Source organism: Hyperoodon ampullatus (genome assembly GCF_949752795.1).
Source record: "Hyperoodon ampullatus genome assembly, chromosome: 8".
Classification (NCBI taxonomy): Eukaryota; Metazoa; Chordata; class Mammalia; order Artiodactyla; family Ziphiidae; genus Hyperoodon; species Hyperoodon ampullatus.
In genome coordinates, this window is record NC_136921.1 from 34,362,325 (window position 1) to 34,382,461 (window position 20,137).

General features: G+C 40.4%; 1 protein-coding gene across 1 annotated transcript in view; it reads right to left on the reverse strand.

Moving 5' to 3' along the window:
• The window catches only part of BMPR2 (bone morphogenetic protein receptor type 2), a 187,915-nt gene extending 169,459 nt beyond the window's left edge, over positions 1–18,456 (reverse strand). Inside the window, exon 1 of the mRNA XM_079709606.1 lies at positions 18,280–18,456. Within this exon, the coding sequence (XP_079565732.1) occupies positions 18,280–18,355 (76 nt within the window). The 5' untranslated portion in view covers positions 18,356–18,456. The remainder of the gene's footprint in view (positions 1–18,279) is intronic.
• Positions 18,457–20,137: the final 1,681 nt, after the last annotated feature.

Consider the following 20,137-nt stretch of genomic DNA (forward strand, 5'->3'; position numbering starts at 1 on the left):
AAGATTCTTAGACCTTTGATGACAGCAACCAAAGAAACAAGAAGAGTTACATGCTGTCAATGACAGGATGAGCTCAGGAATTACAGACTACCTGAATTCGAATCCCAGCACTACCACTAGCTAAATTACCATGGAGATTTACTTAACTTTTCTAAGCCTGTGGTATGTATGTATGTATGTATAAATAAACAAACAAACAAACAGGGTCAACAAACTGTACTTCATAGGGGTTGAAAAGATTAAAAAAGATAAAATTGGCACAATGCCTCACACATATTAAGTACTCAAAAAATGATAGCTAATACGTTATTTTCTAGAATCTAACATTTAATTCTAATTTATAACATATGTAGCAGAAAAAAAGCTTTTTCCCTTTTGGATGGTTAAAGCGAGTAGAAAAATCTAAAAAAGAAAAGGAGAAAGTGAAAATTGATGCATGGCGCAATACTGCAAACTTCTTACGCTAATCCAGCAAAGATGGTTTACCAAATTCAGTTGGTTACTGAATTTAAAATCCACATCTATTACAAAAATAACTTAAAATTCAAAGATACATAGGACTTCCCTAGTGGTCCAGTGGTTAAGACTCTGTGCTTCCAAAGCAGGGGGTGCAGGTTCGATCCCTGGTGAGGGAACTAAGATACCACATGCCGCATGGTGGAGCCAAAAAAAAAAAAATTCCCAAATACATAGGTTTGTGTTATTTTAAATGGTACACGCCTACTACTCATCAAAAATCTTCTTTTAAATTTAAGTGTTTTAAGTGATGGCTATTTCCTCTAATATTACCCTAGTAAAAATAAATTTTAAATATCCAAGATCAACCCTGATAAAGATTAACTTTATATCACTTTAACTGTCTTCCCCGTCTTAGTTGTAAATATTATTAAGGTTATGTATAAGAATATACTTTTGCAGATAATTGAAATTAAATCCTATCTTTTGGGACTTCCCTGGTGGCTCAGTAGTTAAGAATCTGCCTGCCCGGGGCTTCCCCGGTGGCGCAGTGGTTAAGAATCCACCTGCCAATGCAGGGGACACGGGTTCGATCCCTGGTCCGGGAAAATCCCACATGCCACAGAGCAGCTAAGCCAGTGCACCACAACTACTGAGCCTGCGCTCTAGAGCCCACGAGCCACAACTACTGAGCCCGCACACCACAACTACTGAAGCCTGTGCTCCACAATAAGAGAAGCCACCTCAATGAGATGCCTGCACATCACAACGAAGAGTAGCCGCCACTCACCACAGCTAGAGAAATCCCATACACAGCAACAAAGACCTAACACAGCCAAAAAAAAAATGCCGCGGAGCAACTGAGCCTGCGCGCCACAACTACTGAAGCCTGCGTGCCTAGAGCCTGTGTTCCTCAACAAGAGAAGTCACCACAATAAGAAACCCGCACACTGCAACGAAGAGTAGCCCCCGCTCACCGCAACTAGAGAAAGCCCACACGCAGCAACGAAGACACAGCACAGCCAAAAAAATAAAGTAAATAAAAAATAAAAATCCCATCTTTAACATAAATACTATTATTGTAATACAAACAGGTTCAAAAGAGAAAGGTTCAAAGAGACTGGACAAGCCAAAACAATCTTGACAAAGAAGAACAGAGCTGAAGGAATCATGATCCCTGATTTCAGACTATACTACAAAGCTACAATAATCAAAACAGTATGGTACTGACACAAAAACAGACACAGAGATCAATGGAACAGGATAGAGAGCCCAGAAATAAACCCATGCACTTATGGCCAAATAATCTACAACAAAGGAGGTAAAAATATACAATGGAAAAAAGACAGTCTCTTCAATAAGTGTTGCTGGGAAAAATGGACAGCTACATGTAAAAGAATGAAATTAGAACAGTCTTTAACACCATTTACAAAAATAAACTCAAAATGGATTAAAGACCTAAATGTAAGATAGGAAACCATAAAACTCTGAGAAAAAAAATTGGCAAAACACTCTGATGTAAATCATAACAATACTTTTTTAGATCTGTCTCCTAAAGCAAAGAAAATAAAAGCAAAATTAAACAAATGGTACCTAATTAAACTTAAAAGCTTTTTCACAGCAAAGGAAGCCACTGACAAAACAAAAAGAACCTACTGAATGGGAGAAAATATTTGCAAATAATATGGCCAATAAGAGGTTAATATCCAAAATATATAAACAGCTCATACAACTCAGTACCAAAAAAACAAAAGACCCTCTGCCATTAAAAAATGGGCAGAGGGCTTCCCTGGTGGCACAGTGGTTGAGAATCCTCCTGCCAATGCCGCGGACACGGGTTCGAGCCCTGGCCCAGGAAGATCCCACATGCCGCGAAGCAACTAAGCCCGTGTGCCACAACTACTGAGCCTGTGCTCTAGAGACCGCGAGCCACAACTACTGAAGCCCGCATACCTAGAGCCCGTGCTCCACAACAAGAGAAGCCACCACAATGAAAAGTCCATGCACTGCAACAAAAAGTAGCCCCCGCTCACCGCAACTAGAGAAAGCCCACGCACAGCAACAAAGACCCAACACAGCCAAAAAAAAAAAAAAAAAGAAAAAGGGCAGAAAATGTGAACAGACATGTTTCCCAGAAGGAAATAGAGATGGCCAAAAGGTACATGAAAAGATGCTCAACATCACTAATCATCGGGGAAATGCAAATCAAGACTACAATGAGGTATCACCTCACACCTGTCAGAATGAACACAAATAACAAATGTTAGGGAGGATGTGGAGAAAAGGGAACCCTCGTACACTGCTGTTGGGAATGTAAATTGGTACAGCCACTGTGGAAAACAGTATGGAGGTTTCTCAAAACACTAAAAATAGAACTGTCATACGATCCAGCAATTCCATTCCTCAGTATATATCTGAAAAAAACAAAAACACTAATTCAAAAAGACACATGGGGGCTTCCCTGGTGGCGCAGTGGTTGAGAGTCCGCCTGCCGATGCAGGGGACGCGGGTTCGTGCCCCGGTCTGGGAGGATCCCACGTGCCGCGCAGCGGCTGGGCTCGTGAGCCATGGCTGCTGGGCCTGCGCGTCCGGAGCCTGTGCTCCGCAGCGGGAGAGGCCACAACAGTGAGAGGCCCGCACACAGCAAAAAAAAAAAAAAAAAAAAAAAAAAAAAAGACACATGAACCCCAATATCATAGCAGCATTATTTACAATTGCCAAGACATAGACGCAACCTAAGTGTCCATCAACAGATAAATGGATAAAGAAGATATAGTACATATATACAATGAAATACTGCCCAGATATTGTATTTTAATACCTACAAATTAAAATAGTTAACTGTAAAACTTGTGCTGCTGAAGTATCAGTTAGGAAAATAGACTCTGCCAGCTATGTCAGGTCTTCTGGCAGTTAGCTGTAAAATCTTTATCCCATTTAAATTCTACCCTAATTCTGCCCCCAATTATTATGTTGCCTTATGGAACTTTCACTCTGCTGCAAAAAAAAAAAAATCATTGGTCAAACTCTGTTATTGCTCATAATTTAAGGTCAGTTTAGAAAAAAACTGAGGAGACATTAGAGACTGCAGTCATGCCAACTTTATTCTAGAGTCCACGTATGAAAACTATCAGCCTTTAATATTATTTGAAAGTAACCAAGAATGAAAAACAGTTACCCTGGCCAAAAACTATTCAGGATATATGAATGAGCACTTCCTTGTGATAATGGGGGGGGGAAGAAGAATATCAACAAAAAACAACAAAAATCTCAAAGTGAAAAACTGAATATGTGCCTATGTGGGAAAAGAAAGATTACATGTACTTTAAATGAGAATACAAATGAGATATGACCCAAGTCTTCAAACACTGCAATAATCTTTTTAAGAACAGGACAAACAGGAAAGTCCTGATCTACAAGGGCTGTATGACTAGGAATTATTCCTATAGTCTGTATTCTCTGCATCATAAAGGGAGTCCAGGGAGATGAACTCTAGCCCTATTCTTTGAATTATTTTGAGGCAAAATACTTCCCATGTTTACATTTTTTTCCAATAAATGAAAAATACAGATAATACTAATACATATTTGTAGCACTTACTGAAAATATTAAATAACAGATCTCTAAAATAAACATTTGAAGGAAACAGATTTTTAAAACTAATTCAACTGTACATTCTAAACCCAAGAAATAGTCATTGCTATTTAAAAAACAGTGTATCACAGAAGGAGGTGTGTAATGATACCAAAATGTTATTTGACAGTACCAGGGAGAAAAATCCAACCTGCCACCTCCATTGTCCATCTTGACTACCACAACTGCCTAACCAGGCTTCCTATTTCTCCTTGGCTCCTCTCTAATCCTTCTCCACATACAAGCCAAAGTCACCGCTGAAAAATGAAAATTAGATAATGAATTTACTCTGTTTAAAATCTTTCAACAGCATTTCCCATTTTCCTAGACTAAAATTCAAACTCTTCATCTTTCTACCATGGCCTAAAAGGCCCCGCAAGATCTGGCTCCTGCTTGCCTATCTAACCCCTCGTCATGCATCTCTCTCCCTAAGTTACTATAGGCCACACCAGTCTCCTTTTTGATCCTGTAAAATACCAAGCTCTTTCCCACCTTCCAGCCTTTGTGCTTTCTGTTCCTCTTCCTGCAATTATTCACAAATCTGCCTCATTTTAATTCTTCAGATGTCACCTTGTAAGAAAGGCTCCTTACCCCTCTAACACCTTAACCCCGTGACATTTATCATAATCTCTATCTTGTGCATTTATGTATTTACTACTTATTTATGACCTGTCTTCTCAACAAGTAAGTGCCAATAGAGGCAGAAATCCAGATGCCTTGTTCATGGTTACAAGATACTATGATATTCTCTTAACCTAACCTAATCTTCATAAATACAACATGTATAAGCTAGATTACAGAATGTAAGGTCTCCTACATACTTTGCTCAACATCTCCTTTCAACACTACTAAACAGTGTTCAAATGCCAGAAGACATGAGAAAACCATAAGAATATTCAAAAATCAGCTGGTGAATATTTTATCTTGGCTCATTTCAGGAGTGTTACAAACTTGCCTTCTCCTTAAACTTATGATGTCTTTAAACTTATTTTAACAGTTGCCCTAGAGAAAAGCACTAGGCTGAGTTGCCTCCCTGGATGGCTAAATGGCCTCCCTGCCTCATTCGTTAAGTGTACTTGGCAACATAAGAGGCATTACAGCATATAATTTGCTTCACATATAGCCCTTTTATTTTAGTAGCCAGTTTTTTTTTCACACATGATTAGAAAAGAACTGAATGAATCATTTCCCCAAAAACACTGTAAAGAAAATCTCTAAAGATGCAATATGAAGAATTTTGAATTTAAATTATCAATACTTTTTTCTATAGAAATGTCATCATAAAACATTGAAACCAGATAATCATTTTCTCTTTACTACTGTAACCTGCTTAAACAAAATTATAGATCAAAAGTTCTTAGGTTTAGTGAAACATGGTATTTTTTAGGGGACATGTTACTCATTAACACTCCCACCCTTAGTATACTAAAGATTTAAAGTATCGATAAAACTTTCTTGCTCAAGAAAACTATAAGGCACTCCTATCAAGGAAATATATTGAATCTATTAAAAAGCAAAACAAAATCAAGCATATAATACCTCTGGTGAATCATTTAATATATATCATATAATACATTACCTAAGGGTTAAAATGAGGCTTCTTTTCCTATATCTTTCTTTTTTTTAAATAAATTTATTTATTTAATTTATTTTTGGCTGCGTTGGGTCTTCGTTGCTGCGCACAGGCTTTCTCTAGTTGCAGTGAGTGTGGGTTACTCTTCGTTGCAATGCGCGGGCTTCTCATTGCGGTGGCTTCTCTTCTTGCGGAGCACAGGCTCTAGGCGCACGGGCTTCAGCAGTTCTGGCTCGTGGGCTCTAGAGCGCAGGCTCACTAACTGTGGCACACGGGTTTAGTTACTCTGTGGCAGGTGGGATCTTCCCGGACCAGGGCTCAAACCCATGTCCCCTGCACTGGGAGGCGGACCCTCAACCACTGTGCCACCAGGGAAGCCCCCTATATCTCTTTATGACAGCTTCTGCTTTCTTTTACTACTTACTTTTCATTTTAAGTGTTTCCTCTTACCTGATTTAAATTTTGTCGTCAAACAAAGCAAACGCAGCTAGATACCCCAAAAACTCCAACTGTCAAGAATGAAAGTAGGGCTTCCCCGGTGACACAGCGGTTAAGAATCTGCCTGCCAACACAGGGGACACAGGTTCGAGCCCTGGCCTGGGAAGATCCCACATGCCATGGAGCAACTGAGCCCGTGTGCCGCAACTACCGAAGCCCGCACACCTAGAGCCTGTGCTCCGCAACAAGAGGAGCCACTGCAATGAGAAGCCCACACACCACAATGAAGGGTAGCCCCCACTAGCCGCAACTAGAGGAAGCCCACTCGCAGCAACAAAGACCCAACACGGCCAAAAATTAATTAATTAATTAATTTTTAAAAAGAATGAAAGTAGTAGGAGTAATGTGGCTGGGAAATGCAACCCTAAACAGTATCAGTGAGCTCTTACATGTGTCTCTCTCTTCTGGATTGCTACTTTGATCGCTACCTGCTTAATCATCTATACTCCCCTCACAACACTTTCCCCACAAAGGATTATAAAACATTATTAGCCAGTTCTCAAGTCTTCAGAGCTCAGTACAGCACTTAAGCCAATCTTAAATAAGATAGAATATATATGCCCCAAATAACCTCAGCCTTCATCACCACTCCACCACCATGGGCTCAGTAGGATGACCGTCAACCAAATATAAAGTTCAGTGGCCACAGGAATGAGAGAGGACTACTCAGGTTGCTGAATCTTCCCCTCCTCCTCTTTTTTGTACAGTGTAGCCCACTTGACTGGGCCTCTCAGCCTCTGTCCCTGCTCCTTACAGTTGGCTCACACCTATGTTTACCACACATTTGGTCACTGTGCCTTGGCCACCTGGCTGCTCTTCTAAAGAGTACCTCCATTATGAGACGAATTCCCTTAGCCCAACCACAAAGGAACTGTGAGCTCTATGCCATGCCTTTCCAGCCACAAAGACTTATCCACTGCCCAAATTATTACTATCCTTCTTGTTACTGCCTATATGCATTCTGTATACCTTACTTCAAATTTGGATTTTTTAACCCAGCCAGTAGTTGAGCATACACCATTGTATTTATGCTCTTGTCCTATAATAGGGTTAAGTCTGTCAATACTGGGACAGTGATCCATACTTCTTCCATACCCTAACACAGTTAGCGTATTCATATTCAATGAATACCTTTTATTACACAACTAGTGTGAAGATAATCTATCCTAATTTTATTATTTTACGGAGAACAATCCACAGAATTTCAAAGTTGAAAGGCGGCTCAATGTGATCAATTCTCTCTTAAAAATGAAAAAGTTGGGGCTTCCCTGGTGGCGTAGTGGTTGAGAATCTGCCTGCCAATGTAGGGAACACGGGTTCGAGCCCTGGTCTGGGAGGATCCCACATGCCGCGGAGCAACTAGGCCCGTGAGCCACAACTACTGAGCCTGCGCATCTGGAGCCTGTGCTCCGCAACAAGAGAGGGAGGCCACGAGAGTGGCCCCCGCTTGCCGCAACGAAGACCTAACATAGCCAAAAATAAATAAATAAATAAATTTAAAAAAAAAGAAAAAGTCTTGAGAGGAAATATGGTTAAGAGCAGAGACTTTCAGAAATCATGAAAACCTTGGCTTGAATTCCAGTTCTGCAATTTTCTAAGTGTAAGGCTTTGGGTGATATATTTAACCTCTGTGCAACTGTTTCCTTATCTATGAAAAAAATATCTATTTCAGCAAAGCTGATACAAGGATTCCATGAAGTAAAGGATAAGGATTCTGCGAAATAAAGTTAAAAACTTAGCATGCCTGTCGTAAGAAGGTATTCAGTAAATAACTCAATAAGTAATGTTATTATTAGAAGTATATACCATCAAACAAAGCACTTAATCTCTGTTTATCTGCTTCCTTAATCCTAAAATAGGAAAAATACCTACCTTTCAGCTATTTTGATAGAGAAAAACATGTTAAAAACACTCTGCATTGTACTTGACACACAACTGGCACTCATAAAGAGGGACAATATGGTTATTAAACAATAGCTATTTTACGTTGTTACTCTCATTAGCATCTACTATAATTCTTTGTATTTAAGTATTACGTTTTTTTTTCCTTTTTGGCCGTGCCTCGTGGCATGTTAGTTCCCCAAACAGGGTTTGAACCAGCGCCCCCTGCAGTGGGAGCACAGAGTCCCAACCACTGGACCGCCAGGGAGGGCCCAAGTATTACTTTATTAATGTCACATTTTTTTGGTAAATCTTTTATACAACAGGTTCCTTTAAACGATAATGAAATATTCATTAGCTACAGAAGTTCACTGCTTCTCCAACACAATTCTCAAGATAATTACTGAGGACGTGGCTCAGTTGAATCTCACAGGAATCTCTCTCCAAACACCTTAACTAGATGTTATCTGGTAAACAACAAATTCTATAATTTGTGACCTAAATAAGTAAAATGGGCTGAAAAGATTTCAGGACTCAGTTCACTTAAGTGACAGGATGATAAATGCAACCCACAGTAATTTTAGTACTTCTGACTGTATTAACTTCCTTCTGATACTGTCATTTAATTGTTCAGAGTTTTCTTTTCACATATAATTCTTTGCTTTAAGTAATAGCTCCCAAACTTTCCAATATCAAAGCTACTGTTTAAAAAATGTCTGAATTCACAAACCTAGAAGATCTTACACAAAGAATGGTATGCTGCTTTCTAGCGTACACCAATACAGAGATAAAAGGCAAGGGCAATAAGGCCAGACCAAGCGGCGGTTTGGGTGGAGAACGACAGACAATAAAAGAGGAAATTAAGTACATTACTTTTTCTCCCTTCTCCCTCAGACTACACCCAACTCTGTCCCTTTACCTTTTGCTCCCACTATTCTTTCCTACATCGGTACTACTCCTATGAAATATGACTAGAATGGAAAACTAGGACGACAAAAGTATTTCACTTAGTGCTATGTATTTCCACACACCAGCTGCAAAGAAGAGAACAGGTTCTAACTCAAACTTGTTCTGAATACATTAAATGAACATAAATGCTCAGGCATTTTAAGCCATTGATATTAGTCATATTGTTTGCTTACTTGATGCTCCCTCAACTTTTATAAGTTAGAAACCCAAACAACCAGGGTTCTTAGAAACTTTTAAATGAAAATAATAGGTAAGGCTCTAAATGAGAGCTAAAATGTCTGGGTCCCAATGCTCAGGCATTTTAAGCAATTGATATTAGTCACCTATTTACCATAACAAGCAAAAAATCTATTATGACAAGTTAGCAGAAGTACGTCTTATATATTCCAAATTAACTGCCCTTAAATGATGCTTTTCACTACCCAAACAAGACACTTTTTCTACTTGGAATTCAGTGATTAAAAGACAATTTGCCTATATAAGAAGCAGTAGAGTGCAGCAGTTTAGAGCATGAGCTGCCTGTGTCTGTATTCCCCCTCTATCACTTATTAGCTATGTTGCCATGGGCAAGTTTCTTAATTTTTCTGTCTAAAACTCCTCATCTGTAAGTGGGGATAATACATAAGAGAATCTACCTTATTATTATTGACTTAATATATGTACAACACAAAGAATAGTTCCAGGTGGTTTAAATTATCTATACATTAAAAAAAAAAAAAAAAAAAAAAAAACCAAAAACAGGGCTTCCCTGGTGGCGCAGTGGTTGAGAGACCGCCTGCCGATGCAGGGGACACAGGTTCGTGCCCCAGTCCGGGAAGATCCCACATGCCGTGGAGCGGCTAGGCCCGTGAGCCATGGCCGCTGAGCCTGCGCGTCCGGGGCCTGTGCTCCGCAACAGTGAGAGGCCCACGTACCGGGGGAAAAAAAAAAAAAAGAAACAAATCATTAGGAAAATTAATCTGATACCTGAACAGGTAATTGAGAGAAATGCAAGTGGACAGTAAGCATACAAAAAGAAGCTTGGCTTCCCTAATAATTAAAGCACTGCAAACCGAAACAAAATACAATGCTTTTGCTTTGGCAAAAATTGAAAGCATTGATATTATACAATATTTGGAAAAGGTATAAGAAAATGGAAATTCTGATATACTATTGGTGGAAATGAAAACTAGTACAATCTTTTGTGGGGTAATTTGAAAATTCATATCAAAATTTTAAAATGTGCAAACTTTCAACAAATGATTTTACTTCCAGAACTATCCTGCATGAATAATCACAAAAATCTGTGTATTACATAGTACGTAATGATTCTTCTACCTTTGTCTAAAAAACAAACTCTAGTTATACCCAGATGTTTATTTATAGTACATACAAAAAAAAAGTATGAAAGATTATACACCAAACTACTAACAGTGGTTACATCTAGGGAATGGGATTAGAGAAAAAGTAAAGAGGGAATGGGTCTTTTTATTTTCTATACTTCATTATCACCTAAAAATTTTTTTCGTGATTCTGTGTTACAACTTTAGGATTCTAAAAAACAAAGATTCTTTTAAAGAAATAAAGTCTAGAAGCAAAAACAAGTCTTAAAATACAAAGCAAAGTCAATACAAGTTTATCTTACTACTTCCTACAGTCAACTATTGGTGCTGTTTCCCAAATTTCTTTTGTAGATACTTGGAAAGATCACATTTCCTAGAGGTTGGGAGAGACCATGAGACTAAATAGTGAGTCTTCTACTTCTACTACTTATTAGTAGTAGAAGTAGAAGCAGCCTATTAGCTATTTAGTGTACAAATTTGACTTAGTACAAATCCAAGAGTACTGTCTTGCTCTTAAAAGGTCTTAGCAAGAATCAGTAAAACTGAATTTCTCATAAACCTAAGTAAATGGACAAAATAATGATTCCTAGAGAAGTGCTGGATAAATGGAAAAAGTTGGTGATAAAGGCTAAAGTGAATTTAACATTCTTGATAACATTTCATCAAGCTAACACACTGGTTTAGCAAAAGGAAAAAATAATTAAATATCCCAGAAAAGTTATCTCCCACAAAAAAAACTCTGTTTCCATAAGTAACATGAATAAATTCATTCTCTGACATCATTTGACTGTTCTTAATCTTGCCTTTCTTGTCATCATGATATGGCCCTTTGGGTAGTAACTAAATATAAAAAGTTAACTCTTCACACTAGACTGGCCCCTAGGGGTTCTAATCACTAACAACAGATGGAAACACTGAAAATTTATCCTCCACTAAGTATGTCATCATCTCTCTTCTGATCTAACTGGTGTTCCTTTCCAAAACTTAAGCTTTGAATCTTCTATGAAAATTTTTATTATCCACCAACATATGAATGCTATACTCCAAACCAAAACCGAAAATAATTTGCTGTCATTTATAGCAAAATAAGAAATCATAACTAAGAAGTAGTTCAGTCTAGGAAATTATTCCTGAATGATTAAAATGCCAGTAAGATTTTCAGATGCTTGAAATATTCCAAGTATTTTATACCTGCAGGCTAACACTATATATATTACATTAATGCTTTGCTTTGAAGGTATAATAGACTTCATTTACCCATCTGTAAAATAAGGAAAAAATAATAGTGATCAGTCTATTTAGAGGATAATGAGATAACACAGTAAATATGTAAGGCATTTAGTGGATATAGTAAAGGCTTAAGAAATATTCATGTCTCCTCCCTTACTCCCCCAATACAGATTTACTCACTAACTGCAGCCACTATCAAATTATATAAAGTATCTTAAATCTAACCTCTTTTAAAACATTTGATTTTCTGAATTTTTACTTCCTTGTAAAGTTAAAAGCACAATAAAAGTTGAACAAGACAGAGGTCAGCAGATACAGCCATAAGTAGTAGGGGCCAGATTGTGTAGGATATTTTAAATGATTTGTGACTGAGTGAGATTCTGAGATTCTGATTGTGATTCTGAGTCACATGGAGAGGCACCAGAGAGTTTTAAACAGAAAAAAGTGATGATCTGACTTAAGTATGAGAAGGGTGACTAAGGATACTATACTGAAAAGTTAATGTAATAAAGCAAAAGTGTTAGAGAAAACAAAAGTTACTCAAAAACTACAAGTGAGAGAAGATGGCTTTTAGATTAACATGGTAGCAGTGGAGGTGGTAAGTAGTCAGACTAGATATATTTTGAAGGTAGAGACAATAATTTTTTCTATCAGACTGGATGTGAGTGTGGGAAAAAAAAAAATGAAGAGACAGGATATATTCAATTTGGGGCCTGAACAACTAGAATGACAGAACTGCCATTTGCTGAGTTGGGTAAGACTACAGGAGGACCAGGGCTACAGAAGAAGCTCAGGAGTTCCGTTTTGGACACGCTAAGTTTGAGATGACTATCAGACATCTAAGTAGAGATGCAGAATACTCACTCAGCTGGCTACACGCAACTTTATTTCAAGGAAAGAAGTTTAGGATGGAAATAAATTTGAAACTTTTCAGCCTCTAGATGATATTTTTAAAGCTATGAAACTGGATGAGATCACCAAAGGAGTAAGTGTAGACAGAGAAAAGGACCAAGGACTGAGTCCTGGGACAACATACCATTTAGAAGTGAGGGACATAAGGAAGAACTATCAAAGGAGATAGAGAGGCAGAAGGAAAACCAAGAGTGTGGTATCTTAGAACACAAATGAAGGAAGTGTTTCAAGGAGGAAAAAAAAATGATCAAACTGAGTCATGCTGCTGATAGATCAAGATCAGAATACAGAAATAAACCAAAACACAAGAAGGACATATGCACAAAATATTCAATATGGTACTCTTTATCAAGAGAAGAAAACCAAGACAAGCTAAACATCTCCTAACAGGAATCAAGTAAATACTAACAAATACACTCAATGGAATATTACACAGTTACTGTTTGTGACATATTATTCCATGTTTAAAAGTTTGAAATGTAGAGACTTCCCTGGTGGTCCAAAGGTTAAGACTCCATACTCCCAATGCAGGGGGCACGGATTCGATCCCTGGTTGGGGAACTAAGACCCCACATGCCACATGGTATGGCCCAAAAAACAGTTTGAAATATAATTAATAAATTATACAATCACACCCACACAAAATATACACACCTTTATTTAAAAGTTAGAAGTAAATACACCAAAATAAAACACAGTGTTGGAATTATGGGATTAACAGTATTTTCCCTTTATTTTTCAAAGAAAAACAAAAATACAAAAACAAAGCTTTCCCTAAAAGGTTGGCCTGGAGTGTCTATTACAATTATATAGCTTGGTTCATAGACTATTCTTGTCTACAAAGGCAAAGACTGAAGAAAGATCAATAATGTTGGGAAAAGTCAACTATTTCCTTATTTAAATGAAAGAAAAGAACTAGGGGTTTGGATTATTGGATACATACACATATATACATATATGTAAATGACACACTATGTCATTTGTTAAGTCATGTTTTGCTCTAAATCACGCTATTTTGCACTTAAATTGCTGGGACAGAATGAAGGTATATTATTAAGTATATTTTTGACACTGAAATTTTTAAGGGAAAACTGTCTTAAAAGATAAACGAGAAGACCTTCTGGTGTTAACAAACTGAAATTTCTCAACACCACCTGCATCTAGCCTTCCAGATACAGATGAGGAATTGCCAGAAAGAGATATGTGTGCATACGATCCTTCTATTCCCCCAAACATCCAACTCCATCTAAAACTATTATAGCCAATACCTCTGGCACAATTATCATGTTCCATAATTCTTCCATCAAGTCCACAGTCAACACATTTAAGGTGAGAATGATTACACTAATTTTGTATTATAGCTTGATAATATGTGTAATGAAGTTTAAGTGTTACTTAATATGCTCAAGGCAAGGTTGACGGACAGTGTTGGACACTGGGACTCTAGGTATGTATGTAAACTTTTACATTAGCTCTTCTGGTAATAATTCCCCTAACATCTTATTGCTATGTAACTTGACATATCATACTGACTCTTAAAGGCACGCCATAGTAGAAAACTTGTACCTTACATCTACCAGTTCCTTACAAAGAATTTCTTTAAAGAGAATTTACTGAGGGGACTTCCCTGGTGGCGCAGTGGTTAAGATCCGCCTGCCAACGCAGAGGACACGGGTTTGAACCCTGGTCCAGGAAGATCCCACATGCCGCAGAGCAACTAAACCCGTGCGCCACAACTACTGAGCCTGTGCTCTAGAACCTGCGAGCCACAACTACTGAGCCAACGTGCCACAACTACTGAAGCCCATGCATCTAGAGCCCGTGCTCCGCAACAAAGAGAAGCCACCGCAATAAAAAGCCCGCACACTGCAACGAAGAGTAGCCCCCACTCGCCGCAGCTAGAGAAAACCCACAGGCAGCAACAAAGACCCAACGAAGCCAAAAATAAATAAATTTATTTATTTTTTTTAAAAAAAGAATGAAATAACGCCACTTGCAGCAACATAGATAGACCTACAGGTTATCATACTAAGTGAAGTAAGTCAGAAACAGAAAGACAAATATATGATAACACTTACACGTAGAATATTAAATAGGATGCAAATGAACTTAGTTACAAAACAGAAACGGACTCATAGAAAACTTATGGTTACCAAAGGGGAAAGGCAGTGGGGGAGGGATAAATTAGGAGTTTGGGATTAGCAGTCACAAACTACTATATATAAAATAGATAAACAACAAGGTCCTACTGTATAGCACAGGAACTATATTCAATATTCTGTAATAAACCATAATGGAAAAGAATATGAAAAAGACTGCATATATGTATAACTGAATCACTTTGCTGTACATCAAAAACTAACACAACATTGTAAATCAACTATACTTCAGTTAAAAAAAAAAGTGATATGGCCAGTTATAAAATTAACTGATTTATACTGACTTCACTCTGTACCTTTTATAGTTAGAATTTACCCATCAGAGACCAATATTCAACTTCTTCTCTTTCACTGTTAAAGAAAGTTGGCCTTTAATGAAGGAAAGCTAGAATAAACATCTCTCCCCACATTTCACACACACACTAATACCAATACCACCACTACAGCAACCCATATGCCACGATAGCTTTTGCAGACAATGTGTGTGTTCCTGAAGAGATGTATGTAAAACTGAAATCTAGTCAAGTGAATTATTTCAAATGCAGGAAGAATCAACTGACATTGCCTAGGCAGAATCAGCTGACAAGGGTGACAACTGAGCCATGGACACATGTGAGCCAGCCAAGGAGAAAAAGGTTTATGACATGACGCAGGACGCTGAATTCCTTCAGTGTCCTGGAGAAGCTTCCAGGTAGGGATCCCAATGAGACCATCTGAAATACCATGGGCTCCCTGGCCTCCCAGGCCAAGAAGGATGCCAAGAAGGACAAGAAGGATGAACACAAGAACTAAGACTGGAGGGAAAAGAGTAGCTGAGTCTGCTCATTGGGTGGCATATGGTGGGGCAGGATATAGGATTAGATATGTTATCTGTAACCACTACAACCTAAATAAAAAGCTTGGCAACGTTTTCTTTTCCAAAAAAATTTTTTTTTAAACAGAAGCTGACCTTTAATTAAGTTTTACATTATATTGTATCTTTTTATTAAAATTAAGAATTCATGGGACTTCCCTGGTGGTCCAGTGGGTAAGACTCCCTGCTCCCAATGCAGGGGGCCCGGGTTTGATGCCTGGTCCGGGAACTAGATCCCGCATGCCACAACGAAGATCTCACGTGCTGCAACTAAGACCCGGTGCAGCCTAAATAAATAAATAAATATTTTTAAAAAAAGAACAAGTTCAGCTTCATGCCCCTGTTCCAGACCATAAAAAAAAAAAGAAATCACTTATAAACCAAACAAGCACATATTTTTTATAAATTCTAATTTTTGCATACTAACTGTTCTTAGAATTAAGAAATCCAAGAACTAAATAAAGTGGGAAAGAGGGACTCAAAAGAAATAGAGGATTATCCATGACCCCATAGAGAGATGTGATATCAGTCTTCCAGTATTATTTTCCTGTTCAGCTGTACCATTTGCACATGTCTAGTTACATCACTGCATCTATATAATCCAAATTCACACAAGCCCTCTCTAGCCTCCTTGCACTTAATGAAACTGCTCTAGCCACTCCAATACTAGGCAAAGTTTTACACATTTAGAACCATGACATTTGCGCAACCAGTGCTGTACCAAGATCCTGTCAAGGGTCCTTGCTTCTTTTCAAAGGCTAATCTGGTGAAGACACTAACTCTCTCATGTTCCCAATTAGAGTGAGAAGTTGTTGTCATCATTAACGTGATAGGTAAGGGAACAGACTGTAATTCTAGCTCCACAATTTACTGACTGTGTGGTGAGTTATCTAAATTCTCTATACTTCACTCACTCTATAAAAGGAGCATAACTGAACCTGGAGTAAAGAACTGTCATGAGAATCAAATGAGAAAAGACATGTAAAGCTAATAGGACAGTTGCTGGCGCAGACCAAGCACTCAATAAATACTATTATTATTATTGTTACAGCTCTGAAATCCAATTTTACAAATTTTGGCAACTGGTGCTATGTAATAGTAAAGAAAAAGATGACTAAAATCACTTTTAAACAGTGATTACTTTAATCCATCCCTTTTAAGGGCCATTATTCTAATATTTTATTTACCGAATAGATATCAAGTTTATTTTGAAGTCAATTGCTCTTTCTCTTACATTTATCAGTTCTGATCACAAAATGATAAGCCTGTCAACAATAAATGAGAATCTATGTTCTAAAAAGGTCAAGAATAACAAAGAACACTAACAAGTCTACGCTCTGAGATTTCTCCTCTTAGAATGACTGCTTGAACTTAACACCTTTTACTCTCTTCATATTTTACAGGGACCCCATGGCTTACTACTAGAGAACTTAAATAGCTAACAGAATATAAAGAACTCTAGAGAAAAATCATTCACTTTTACCCCAAAAGGAATTGTGATGATTAAGAATATTAAAATATCAGTGTCAAAATACATTCAATTCAGAAGTTCAAATTATGTTAACACAACTATCACAAACATAATAGACATTAATCAACAATATCAAAAGCACAAAAGAAAGTTCAAAAACTGTTTCAGTATCTTCCCAATGCAGACTTTTTAAATGGAAATAAACACTGTCCGTGTCTAACATTGCAATGAAAAATTTACTGAAAGTGAATATTACACTTATTAAGAAAAAATAACTGGAAAGGTGTTACGTTGCCCTTTATTCATTTTTAGATGTATAATCTATTTGGTCATCCTAAACCAAATTTAAGAATTATATGTATGATTCACTCCCCAAAATTTCTAAAAGCAAATCACCAAAAGACTGTTTGAAAAGTAACTGCAAATGAAACGAGGTTTTTCCTAAGGTGTCTGAGAACTAAAATCAAAATATTCTAAGGAAAGGATGACTACCATTTCCCCTTAAGCTTCAGTAAAATGTCAAAAGAACTTTCAGGACTCAAATCTCCTAGAAGTCTGATGTGAGGTCAAAGTTGTCTCAATGACAGGAAAGTCAGTAGATGCCAGATGCCTAAATGAAAAGCTACCAAAAATACTTCTAAGCCCAGCAGTAATTCCAAAAGCATATAAAATACGACTGTCCAGATTGAAAAGATGAAAATATTATTACTAACATACTTCGGAACAAAGTAATACTAACGATAATAACAATTAACAATATTATACAGCATATTAAGCATCTCACAGTTCTGCCTTCCTCAACATTTATTTATTCAATTCATTCGGGAACATTGTGGAATAATGAAAGTAACATGGATTCTCAAAGAGTGATCTACATCTAAAAATAAGGTTCAAGTATACGTTCTACAGTTGATGTTCTTTTTACTGTAAGCCAAATCCGCTTCTTTATATTAGAAAAAAAAAATCGACAGGTCTGTTTCCAAAGATCTCATAATAGACAGTGTTCACTGGTGATTAAAATGTTATTTTTAATCCCTGCATTACCTCACAGCTAAAAATGTTAAGATACCACACCCAATGTGTCTTTTTTTTCCCCCCCCGGCGCGGGTGGGGTGAGGTGGTGGGGAATACGAGGTGCGGGGATTCGACACTACACGTCAACGTGAAAGGTTAGTTCCCTGGAAGGACTGGGAAAGGCGCGCAGGTACCGGGCGAAGAGCGGCCGCGTCGCGACAGGCGAGCGCAGGCCTCGGCCTCTGCAGGCTCCCTCCCCCGCCAACCGCAGGAGAAGTAGCCCGGACGCGCCACCCGGGACTACTCACCGGCCGCAGCGCTGACCAGCAGGACTGTCCACAGCAGCGAGGGCACCCGCCGGAGCCGCCGCATCGACGAAGTCATCCCTGGGCCAGCCAAGAAGCAGGAGAGCAGAGAAAAGAAATACGGAAAGTGAACGAGGGCGGAGAAACGCGGCCGGGAGGCTAGTCCTAGCTCTCGTCGGACTTATCCGGCCCGTATTACAATGCAGTTTGAAAGGACAAATGGCAGATGAGAGGACCGAGCTGCAGAGCTTTCATTCCGCTGCCGAAATTCCCTTCATTTCTCTCCCTTGCGGCTGCGGGTGTTGGTTCGCCCAGGACAGGGTGCCTCGGCCCCCCAAAGTGAAGGCATGTCTGTGGGGAGAAGCAGGGAGACAAGAAGAAAGCCCCGCAGTTATTTCCCTCGTAGTTTCACGATATCAAAAAAATATCCAGGTCTGGGAGAAAACATATCCAGGGTGCAGAGGGGTGGGGAGCGGGGATTCGAGGGGCGCCGAGGATCAGCACAAGTTCCCGACTGCCGGGAAGGGCGAAACCGGGCGGGCGGCGGCGGCGCCCGGCGGCCCGAGGCGCATCGCCTGTGCTCCGGGAGGGCAAGATTCCTTTTAAGTTTCGCTTCGGTGCTTCCCTTACTCCGATTTCGAGCAAAGCAAATCCTCTTCCTCGACTGGATCATAAAAGGTGCTGGCCTCCATGGACAAACCCACGGCCTTCACGCCTTCGCGGAACAATCCTACGAGGGTCCGGCAGGTCCCGGCGGGAGGGCTGAGGGGCGGTGGGAAGCGGGGGAGGGGACGGGTCCTCAGGCTGGGCCCCGAGCTCCCCGAGACAGCGGGCGGAGGGGAGGTGCCGGGAGGCTGGCCCTTTCTAGCTCTCCCGGGTGCGCTCCTCTCTCTTTCTCTTTTTTATTGCTGCCGCTCCATCTTGCCTGAGGTAAATTCCACTGTGAAAGCCTTGTCTTCTCCCGTCAATGGCTCCTCTGAGCGAATCACAACCCCCCCCTCCCGAGGAAGCCGCCGCCGCCGCCGCCTCCTAGCTTTCCCGCAGCTCTAGGCTCCGGGCGGAGCTCGGGCGTCGCGGGCCGAGGGTGGGGGGCGGCGGGAGGGCGGATGTAGGTGGCTGGGGAGGGGGTGGGCAGCAAGGCGGCGAGACACCCCGCGCCCCTCCGGGAAGCACTTCCAGCGGCTCCGGGCAGACCAGACACAAAGGGGGGAGTCGCCGCAGCTGCCAGTCTGCGGCGCTCCCGGTCACCGGAGTCGCCCCGCCTCCGCCGCCGCCTCCGCCTCCTCCTCCGTCTCCGGCTCTTCCCGGCCCAGTCTGTCTCGGGCCCGTGGTGCAGCGCGGGCGGCAGCCGCAGCGGCGGCGGCGGCGGCTGCAGCGGCGCGACGAGGCCGCACTGCGCCTGCGCGCTCGCGGCCCCGCCCGGCCCCGCCCGGCCCCGCCCCTCACTCCAGGGCTAACAGGCGGACTCCGCGGCCCTAGCGCAGCCGCTGAGGGCAGAGCACGGCGCGGCCGGCAGCCCGCAATGGATAGCACTGGCCTTTCTCCTTCACACACACACACACCTTCCAGACGTCCACGCTTGGGATTTGCGTGCTTAAGAGAGGGCGGCCGCATGTATTGTCCAGCCTTTGGCAAACTCTTCCGAGCTCGATGATTTAGCCTCTGACTCCTCTGGGACTCGAGTATAGCCTCGAAGGACAGAACAACCCCCTTTGTTTCTTGGGGCCCGCGCCTGCCTGTCCGTAGCCCAAAGAATTGGGAAGGACCCACCTTTCGCAGAACCGGAGACCTAGGCCTCCTCGGGCTACCCTCACTGACTCAAACAAAAGCCGGAATTTGGAAAGACCACCCCTATATTGAT